General features: G+C 43.5%; 2 protein-coding genes across 3 annotated transcripts; one reads left to right on the plus strand and one right to left on the minus strand.

The window, feature by feature from the left end:
- Window positions 1-133: 133 nt before the first annotated feature.
- Window positions 134-2,976, minus strand: pycr3 (pyrroline-5-carboxylate reductase 3). 2 transcript variants are annotated; one of them, XM_084692301.1, is made up of 7 exons: window positions 2,831-2,976; window positions 2,361-2,455; window positions 2,211-2,275; window positions 1,807-1,986; window positions 1,403-1,615; window positions 1,195-1,287; window positions 134-922 (listed from the first exon to the last, which is right to left on the minus strand). In XM_084692301.1, exons 2-7 carry the CDS (start codon window positions 2,434-2,436, stop codon window positions 716-718), a joined length of 834 nt encoding a protein of 277 aa, XP_084548427.1. In that variant the 5' UTR covers window positions 2,437-2,455; window positions 2,831-2,976; the 3' UTR covers window positions 134-715. The 2 variants fall into 2 exon arrangements, with proteins under 2 accessions (XP_084548427.1, XP_084548428.1); XM_084692302.1 differs by having other exon boundaries at window positions 2,819-2,950.
- A 123-nt stretch (window positions 2,977-3,099) lies between these two features.
- bmb (brambleberry) lies at window positions 3,100-9,486 on the plus strand. The gene is made up of 13 exons (XM_084692298.1): window positions 3,100-3,229; window positions 3,695-3,947; window positions 4,077-4,205; window positions 4,323-4,508; window positions 5,648-5,870; window positions 6,195-6,311; window positions 6,459-6,638; window positions 6,787-6,993; window positions 7,124-7,286; window positions 7,859-7,920; window positions 8,020-8,123; window positions 8,276-8,376; window positions 9,285-9,486. The coding sequence occupies exons 2-13, from the start codon at window positions 3,711-3,713 to the stop codon at window positions 9,406-9,408; spliced, it is 1,833 nt and encodes a 610-aa protein (XP_084548424.1). The 5' UTR covers window positions 3,100-3,229; window positions 3,695-3,710; the 3' UTR covers window positions 9,409-9,486.
- The last annotated feature ends 253 nt before the right edge of the window (window positions 9,487-9,739 follow it).

The raw sequence follows: 9,739 nt of genomic DNA on the forward strand, positions 1-9,739 counted from the left end.
AGGCTTGGTACATTCCCTGAATTTGGTCTTGCCAGTTTCCTGATTCTGACAATACTTAAATTCCACAGACAGGGGCTGCTGTTCATGAATGTTTCACAGCCTTGAGATATTCAGTTACAATGGGAAAAAGATGCACACGGTTGGATTTTTTTTAATTACAATCTACAACAGTCAATAAAAATACCTTCACAGTTTCATTGACATATGGGCTCATGATGTCTAGTGCACAACAGTTCAGTTGAGTTAAATGTTGAGCAATTAATATGAATATCTTTGTCCATTCCAGTCAAATATGGAATATTAATAACATAATACTGAATATACTATGGACATGTTTTTGGTTCCACATTATGACTGACCAACACCTATAAAATGTTCCCTTGTAATTGATGACAGCAGTAACACATTCCTTTCAGGATACATTTTAATGGAGAACTTCTGGAGGAACTCAAGTTACACAACTCTTATCTATCTTTTCACACCCCATTCATGATAACATTTGGCTCACATACCTGGCTCATCTTAGAAGGGGAACATGTTTAGAATCACAAGCAATTTCCATAAGACCAGCCATCTGATTAAATAACACTTGTCGTTTCTGAAGTCCTATGTCCACGTCTCTTCACCGTATTTTCAAAGAGATGTTAGCCAGGTAAAGTCTCTTCCCCAAATGAGCAACATGAATGCTATGGGCAGGGAGGAAAACGGAGCATCCTCACTTCCTGTCTCCTGTTCCTGCCGATTTCCTGCCAAGCTCCCGGGCCCTCTCAGTAGCAGCCTCCACGGCGTTCATCGTTGTAGCCCTCAGGCCACCTTGCTCCAAGGCATGAAGTCCAAAGATGGTGGTCCCTCCTGGGGTACACACTTCTGAACGCAGCTGAGCCGGATGCTTCCCAGAGTCCTTTAACAACCGACCAGCACCCTGGAGGAAAAACAACTACTTTAAATGGACAAACATTTGCTTTTTCTTTAATAAGAAAAGGGGGGTCAGGTGGCTGAGCGGTTAAGAAAACAGGCTTTTAATCAGAAGTTGCCGGTTCGATTCCTGGCCGTGCAAAATTACATTGTGTCCTTGGGCAAGGCAATTCACTTGCCTCGGGGAGAATGTCCCTGTACTTATTGTAAAAAAAAAAAAAAGGACATTTATAAGTGACCCCAAACATTTGAATAGAGGTGCACATTGTTTGTCGTTACCAGTATGGTTTGAGCCGCAATGCTGTGTGCTAGAGCAGTTGGCATGCCCATTTTCACCGCGCCCTCAGCCAGCGCCTCTGCAAACAGGTACACCTGCCAAAAAACACCACACCCACAAAAACAATATCAATCACGAGAGACCGGGGGACTCTCCTTGCCTCCTTGCCTCCTTTCCTCCTCCCCACCCCCTTTCCCCTTCCCCACTCACAAATGCCACTCCACTGCCGCTAAGACCTGTGTGCACATCAATCCAGGCCTCTGGGCCCTCCTCCACCAGGCCACAGTGCTGCAACAGTGAGCTGAGCAGAGCTCCATCCTCGGGTCGTGCCTTTGAGCCCCGTGAGAACAACAGCGCCCCCTCCTGGAGAACGCAGGGAAGGTTGGGCATCAACCTGAGGACAACCGTTTCTGCAGGTAAGAGCTTCAGGAAAGACAAGATAGGGTTGTAAACATTCCATCAAACTGTTTTTAGCCTTTTTTTCCCCCCCTCAATTTTTTCAGTAGTTTACATTATAGGACAACTGCACAGACAGGCACACAACTAGTAGACTAGCCATTGTAACAAAATAGCAATGTTTTTACAACCTGGCAGATTAAACCAAACTGACGCACCTCCTCAAGTGTTGTGATGGTCACACCTGCTGCCACGGAGATAATCATGTGTTTCTGCGTTACATGTTGTGATATCTCATTGAGGACAGTTGGAACGAGGTGTGGTTTGACTGCTATAAAAACAACATCAGAACTTCTGACCAGATCGACATTAGAGTGAGTGACAGCAACCCCCAATTCCTGTGAACCAATGAAAACAAAGGCTCAAAGTCCAGGACATAAAACCATGGACGGATAATTCGTACTCTCGCACTAAATAATACATTTAGAATAAATAATAGTAATGCACAATTTCTTCCAGAAAATACTAAAGTAGGCTAAGTATTGTAAGTAGATGTTGAAGCTGTATGAGATAGCATTGAGTCAATTGTAAAAAAAAAAATAAAAAAAATATTAATGTCTACCTGAAAGCATCCAAAGTGTCTTTGAGATGGGGCACTCACTGTAACATTTGTGGGAAGGACATCACCTAAAGTAGAACATTTTTACTATTGACTCAATCATTTAGATGAATAAAAACAATCACCAATGTAATACATTTTCTCCAGACTTACCTGACAGTATTCCTTTAGCTATGCCATAGGCCATGTTCCCTGCGCCAATGAAGCCCACCCTCAAGGGAAAATCCATCCTCTAGGTCAGTTTGAATCTGTGGCAAAGAGGTGATGTATTGAAAATCTGCAGGGACACTAAAACAGCTTGGCGGTGTTTCATACACCAAGGAAAACCTTGGCTGCACGCCATATGCAGAATTTTAATTTGTCCGATATTTTGAATCACAGCTAAAAAAGGAGCAAGCAGTAGCTGGTGACAGCTTAGTCATCATTGATTTCACTACCGGGTTCAACTTGAAAAAGTATTTAACATGATACACGTGTTTGTCCACCATAACGTCGGTTATTATGTCAATTGGGCTGCTAAAGCATGCTAGCTAGATGGCTAAACGTACTTGTACTTCTACAACTGCCTGCTCTGTTATTGTTTCACTGCAAAGCATATTACAGTATATTACCTAGGTGTTTACCTTGATCTCTTACTTAATCTTGATTTCTGCCCCTAAACTTCATACATGTATGTTGGCTGGTTCGTTCAGGATCAATCTTGCACTGTTTGGATAGTAAAAAAGGGAGCCGCTCAATCGATTGTTTTGTATGGTTGCACCAAGCAAGCAACTTCTTGTGCCATTGCGTTTACACAAAAATTGCACTTAGGCTGGGCAGTGTAACAAATCAAACAGACCCACACTGTATGCCTTTCCAAGTGGCTGTAGCTGCATGCTTGTCATTTGAAACAAGGCGGGGCCAAATTAAAGGGCTTCATCAGTTTCATCCTTACCAGCCGTGCAAGCCCAACCACAGAATTTCATTCATTAGTTAAACTGAAATTTGAAATCTGTCCAAGGACGTTCCAAAGAAATCGTAAGGTAATCACGTTTTTATTTTAATGCTCAATAATACTAGATGTAACGTGCTTTCAACTTTTTTAAATGTGTATTGTTATTGTAGCCTACGCTTAGATTGATGTAACATTTGAAAATGTAAAACGCGTAGCTTGTATATTTCGTCTTCATCCTACTACACCATACACACGTAGAAACATTTACAATTATTGTCGCAAATGTGTAAACATTGATTTTGCGGAGCTCAAAATATAACTTTGTTTCACCAGCTAACATGCCCGGGCAAAGCACGCTTTGTATGGCGACTGTTTTGAGCGCTGCATTCATAATGCCAAATTGAATTGTTTGGTGGTGGGTTATCAAATTGTGCTACAACTCTCTTTTCGATGAATATAGACTACGAAGTGCATATCTTTGAGTTGTAATCAAATTGACGTCTTCGGGCGTTAAGATGTAAATGCACAACATTTTTGGGGGTGTTTCTCTTAGGTTTTTGTCGTCAAGGATGGCTCACCTGGTGGTGGTCCATCATGCTGTTCTAGCCTTGCTCCTATCTTGTTCCACATCAACTGCCTTTTTTGACTGGATGAAGCGGCCTGCAGCTCCATCTCCCTCTCCACCACCAGCTCCCGTACAACCTCAGGGAGATGCACCCCCCTTCGAGATGATGGTGTCAGATGAAAAATTCCTTGTTGAGGCCAAGCAGATGGAACTTAGTCCCCTGGACAGCTGCCATTACATGGTAGGAACTACTTTTGCACAGTCTTGGGAGTGACTTGGTCAATGTAGGGTGCATATCCATCTGTAAATGCATGCATATTATTAATTGTTCCCAAAAATGTAAAACAAAAGTTTGTTTGCTTTCTTCTAGGTGGTTGCTCAGTTGAAGTCGACCTGTGGTAGCCTATCAGAGGAGCAGCTGGCTAAACTGGGGGTGGTCCTTTTCAACTGTCAGGCAGAGGTGGAGGGGCGCAGGACCTATCCTTGCACCGACGAAATGGTGCGGTCTGATGAAATTTCACAAACCCTTTTGTTTTCAAACTTCCTGTCCCTAAATCAATCGTTTTATTGCACTGTATCAACATTATAAAAAAACAAAACGTTTTTCTCTTGTTAGTCTTTGAGACAGTGCACAGCAGACATGGACTCGGACACATGGAATGCGTACCACATCGTCAGCAACCGAGCGCGCGCCGTGTGCTACGCCACCCGCCAGCAGCACTTCCGTCGCAGGGCTGAGCTCACGGTCAACGCTCTCATCTCCACAGCAACCAGCCAACTCGATGCCATGAAAGACTTGAAGGTCAGTCCTGTTTCTTTTTTTTGTTGGGGGGGGGTACAAAAAGGTCCTTCACTGTCACTGGGTACAAAAAGGTCCTTGTTTTACATTGACAAAATCCTGGGGCACACCACCAACCAAAAGGACACTAACACGGTACATATTAGATTAGTTTACCTTTATTATAATATATATAGTTAATAATATAGTTTTTAAATGTATTTATACTGGGGTCACACTGAGTTGTTTTAATCTTACAAGATTTTCAAACTGAGAGACCACAAACATGAGGACAAAAAATCCTAGATTTAGCCGTTTTGCTCCTACAGTGTGTGGTCACTCTTAACACACCTCACACCAAGGGAACATCTGATAAAATCTGTGGAACCATCAAGATAATTGGGTCATATGTTACCTAGGATTGTCGGAAGGGCCGAAATCAGCCCGATTATCCTGTGGTGTGTCCCCAGCATTAGTGGGAAACCTGGTGTGACGGGTATGTAACAGCTGTAGCCATGCTCCGTCACAAGGCTCGTTCGCCACTCAATGGGCTCGAACGCACAACCTCTGACTTGCCAAGCGTGACCACTACCAGCCACGCCAAAGAAAAGCTAGCTGTTTGTTGACGCGGGTGGCCTGTTACATACCTGAGGGCCGTGTTTCACGGTTCTAACTCCGTTACACTGGGGCTGTTTCAATGAACACAAAATGGATTTCCTGGCAGAATGGTAGGAAGACATGCACAGAGCTCTTCCTCAACAGGTCTGTCTCTGTTTTTAGTTTTTATTGCAGTCAAGCTTGAGAAGCTCAGCTCACACAGATATGTAGTTGAAAACAGGAGCAATGTCAAAATAGCTTTGTTGACTAGAATGGGGAACTCCTTGGCAACAGATAACCAAAAACTGTCCAAAGTAACATCAGCAAAGTTGAGCGTTAAACCACGATCTTGTTTCAGTTCAATGAGTTCTTCTTGCTCCTCGACTATTTTCTGATAGACAAAAACTATATGACAAACGCTATAGTATGGCTAAGTCTGGACCTGGGTCGAAGAGATATTAGATAATTTCCCACGGCACACCTGACCATCTCTCACGGCACACTAGTGGTTGGGAAACACTGTACTGGGCAATGCATAACCAGTGATTTGGGTCTTATGTGGAAAGGAGGGGCAGTTGGAGCTAAGGGACCTGACTGCAGCCTCCCTGGAGAAGCTGCTGCAGGGCCACAGCGCCCTTCAGGCCCAGCAAGGGGCCCTGTGGCTGGGGCAGGAGCAGCTGGAGAGCTCCCTGAGCTCCAACCTGGAGCGGCTGGGCCAGGAGAAGGCCCTCATCGCCTCTGGACAGGAGCTGGTAGCTCAGCTCATCAAGGGCATCACACAGAGGATGGGTGAGGAGCATACACCATTCAAAAAAAGATGGAAATCACATACTTATGTGGAGTTTGAAGACTGGACAATAATTTAGCCCACTTACAAATTCTATGTGACATTTCAGCTTGGTATTGTTGCAAAAGGCATGCACATGCATACTTTGGTTTGATTGTAGCAATCTCTTATTGACTTCCCTGTCTCATCAGCCTGTTTTTCTGAAAGGGCTGGAGGAACGACTTTAGCAACAATCTCAATTGGGTACTTTTGTTTAGTCTGTTTACCTGTGAAACCTAAACTGTATCACTAAATGTGTTCATTGTCTGCCTTTTTTTTTCTTCTAGAAAACGTAAGTGAGCAGATGAAAGGTCAAGGCTCAGAGGTGCAGGAGGGTCACAAGGCCATTTTGGATGACCTCGCAGAGGTCAGAGGGCGGGCACAGGATATCTACAGTAAAATAGGTAAAACCCCCTTCATTCCTAATGTAATTTGATGGTGAATCGTAATAAAAATAACATTGTACAGGCAGCAGAAGGGTATCATGTCAGCATTTCTTCTCCCTAACTGTGTCCACGTCCTCTTGTGTTACATGACCCATGGATCTTCAGAGAGCAGCATGTCTGGGTTCCTGCTGTACCAGAACCAGACGGCCAGGTACTACGCAGACCTCATGGGCAAACTGGAGCGCATGAACGGCACGTTGGGAGCCATGCTACATTACCTAGACAACATGCACACCCGCCTGGAGGACCGACTCCATGCCATCCAGGACTACCTTGGCTGGGCAGGTAAATTTTATAGTAGCACCAGGATCAGAAGAGGCGACTTTTTAAAAGATTGTATTTCTGCCTGCACCGTCCACCTCCACCAATGTCAGTGTTTAAGGTGTATAATTTAGATATATTGTACATTGTTTTCCTGTCCCTGTGTACCCAGGTCTGAGCTTGGCAGCTCTGTGGACGTGTGTGGTGCATGCTGGGTATTTCCTGCTCTGCGCAGTCCTGCTGACGTTTCTTCACTGTCCGTGTTTCACGCGGGCCATGCTGCTGCTCACTGTGCCCCTCAACGCTGTGGCCGAGGTCAACCGGCAGCCTTCCCTGGACCTCATGGGCCTCAGCCTGCTACTCGTCACATTGTCACTGGGTACTTTTTTTTTTTTTTTTTAAGAGATTTGCCCATCAAAACCCTGTGTTGGTGTATTTGCTTAAATTTCAGTAGGGATTTGATGGTCTAAAGTGACAGTCTTGTGACGCGCGTGTCATTTGTCCCCCAGGTCATTGGTTTGTGACACAGTTGTCGAGGGCTTGTTCTTGGATTGGGGGAAAGCAAACGAGTTTGCCCCTTCCACCTGCGAGTAAAATCCTGGAACCAGAGAAGCAGATTGAGTCCCCTCAGTCTCATTATCAGAAAGGCCCATCCTGCTCCACTCCTCAGAAGTAAGTCTGGTCAGCCCTGTTAAATAGAGACACAGACTGTCTCTCCACCTTCAAGAGAAGGCTCAAGACGCACTTGTTCCGGGAGTACAACGGTTCTCAGGAATGGTTTGCTGAACCCAATGCTAGTTTCCTCAAGGATCACAATGACTCTTGCTTAGAGACTTGTTGCTGTAGTTGGTTAGTGGCAATTGATTTAAACTGTTGTGTTCGCTGCAAAATATTCTATTTTTAGTTAATCTTATTTTTATTTTTACTATTGCTGCTTTTTCTACAGGTACACTTGCACTTAGAGATTAATGTTGTTTAAATTTTAACTTGCTTAACTTCATGCTCTTATGGTTCATCCCTTTGACACTTATTTTTTGGTTGTTCACAATGTGTGCTTCTTGTTTTGGCTACCCGCAATGCTTTGGGGCTATCTTGTTATCAGTGACTCTGTAAAGCTCTCTCTTGGAAGTCGCTTTGGATAAAAGCGTCTGCTAAATGCATAAATGTAAATGTTAAATCCTGGAGTGTGGTTAGTAACCGGTTACACCAGTTTTGAAGTAACGTGCCCTCTTCCAACCTCTCAGAGATGAGTTGGATGGGGTCATGGAGCCAGAAGACTTCCTAGATCAGGAGAGCTACATGTGTGGTGAGAATGTGTTTCATGCTAGAAATTAAGATTATTCTTCAGTTTTAAAATTCCTTAATTCAGCACCTGAGTGAAATTCTTGTGACCCTTGTTCTGCAGCACCGTATGACGGCCAGCAGATGGCAGAGGCCAGCTTTGTACCGGTTATGGCTGCACCCAACCAATCCACACCTCGTTTCATGGTTCGGCCAAGCTTTTCTGCGGTGAGGGAGTAGCCTATGGTGATGAAAAACAAATGCAAAGGCTGTACTGTAGGATTTGCATTTTGATTTTACTTTTCAAATTATTTTAGTGTAAGAAACCCTTCAGATGCCATATTGACACCAACACGTACTCTGTATGTTGCAATTTCTAGGCTGTCCTAGAAAGTCTTCCTCACAGGAATCTGGGCGGGGGTTTTGAGACAGTGTATGGATCCCGCAGTTCCAGCCCCAACCAATCCTTGGCCAGCAACGGGTTTGTGCTTTTTTTCCAAACCTCACCCCAACTGACGTTTGAAACATTCTCAGTATTGTGAACAGAAACAATGATTGGGACCTTCTAGCCGTAAGGTGAACCCTGTTATTGTTTATCCCGCTCCACAGTCTGGCATCTACACAATCTTAAGCTCATGAAAAAGAACGAGTCGTGGTAAGCTCCCAAAAAAATGTTGATGCGTCTTATGGGGAACTAGTTTCTTCAGAGCATAATAGGATTTTGGTGACGCGTTTCAACACGTGATCGTTCTACACCAATAAGGTAGCTGCTTTTTGTCAGCAGTGGCAAGATGGATGGAAATGGTTGGCAAACAGAGGATGGGACCTTGCACGTCACCTGTGTTGCACAGACTTGTTGCAACATTCATTCATTCTTCCACAAATGAAAACAACACTTATCAACCATTAAAACAATCTTTATGAGAAATATGATGTATAAAAGGAATAACAGATTAAGGACACTCAGACCTCAGTGTCAGGACCATTATCTTCCAGTTGCTCAGTTTATTTTGTGTTGGCACAATTACAACAACATAAGTCTGTGCAACACAGTCCTGCAGAAAAACAGGAACCCATCAAGTCTCATCCTCTATTTGACGACCATATCTATCCATGTTGACAAAGCAGCTGCCTTATTGGTGTAGAACCGTGCCACAAATCCTATTACGCTCTGAAGAAACTAGTTCTGCATAAAACAGAAGCATCGACAATCAACTGGAATTTCAGCAACACATTTTTTGTTGGTAGCTTAGCACAACTCATTCTTTTTTTTTTTTTTTATAAGCTAAAGATTGGCATCTACACAGACTGTGGAGCGGGAATCATTTTCTAAAAGACTTTCGTGGTTCACCTTGCGGCCTACTTTCCTTCTGATGTTCATGTACGTAGGTCCAGTCGCCAGCTGTGTAACGGCACCACCAGAACAGGGAAGCAGTGTAAAAAAAGAGCGGTTCTGGGGCAGGACTACTGTCATGTCCATGACGGAGGCTACACGTCCTATATCCACCCCTGACTCACATCACCAAGATTTTGAGCCTTTTTTTATATCTGAACCGTTTGAGTATTTTAAAGCTTTAATTTTACATGTCAATTTCTGCTTACATGTGTGTGTATTAGGTAGATATGTAGACGTTTTTCTTGATGTTGTAAGATATTTGCATTTTTTGTAAATTATTTCCAAGTGTCAGTCATTTTAACCCACATATGTGAAAAGGTTACATTAAGCTTAAAATCAGGCTTTGTTTGAATGAATTTATAATAAAGTGTTTTTTATTTATTATATAAATATATATATACACAAGTGAAGTTATTCTTGAATTAAGACCAGGGTTCCTGCAGGTTTC

This window comes from Hypomesus nipponensis, chromosome 26 (assembly GCF_054491055.1).
Source record: "Hypomesus nipponensis isolate SF chromosome 26, ASM5449105v1, whole genome shotgun sequence".
Classification (NCBI taxonomy): Eukaryota; Metazoa; Chordata; class Actinopteri; order Osmeriformes; family Osmeridae; genus Hypomesus; species Hypomesus nipponensis.

What these genes read in the sequence shown, in the direction of transcription:
- pycr3 (XM_084692301.1), bottom strand. Translation starts at nt 2,436, where the DNA reads ATGGATTTTCCCTTGAGGGTGGGCTTCATTGGCGCAGGGAACATGGCC. An exon ending in AGCTAAAGGAATACTGTCAG is followed by an intron (nt 2,276 to 2,360) that starts GTAAGTCTGGAG and finishes GTTCTACTTTAG; the next exon opens with GTGATGTCCTTCCCACAAAT. An exon ending in GCGGCAGTGGAGTGGCATTT is followed by an intron (nt 1,288 to 1,402) that starts GTGAGTGGGGAA and finishes GTTTTTTGGCAG; the next exon opens with GTGTACCTGTTTGCAGAGGC.
- bmb (XM_084692298.1), top strand. Translation starts at nt 3,711, where the DNA reads ATGGCTCACCTGGTGGTGGTCCATCATGCTGTTCTAGCCTTGCTCCTA. An exon ending in TGGACAGCTGCCATTACATG is followed by an intron (nt 3,948 to 4,076) that starts GTAGGAACTACT and finishes GCTTTCTTCTAG; the next exon opens with GTGGTTGCTCAGTTGAAGTC. An exon ending in CAATCCTTGGCCAGCAACGG is followed by an intron (nt 8,377 to 9,284) that starts GTTTGTGCTTTT and finishes TCATGTACGTAG; the next exon opens with GTCCAGTCGCCAGCTGTGTA.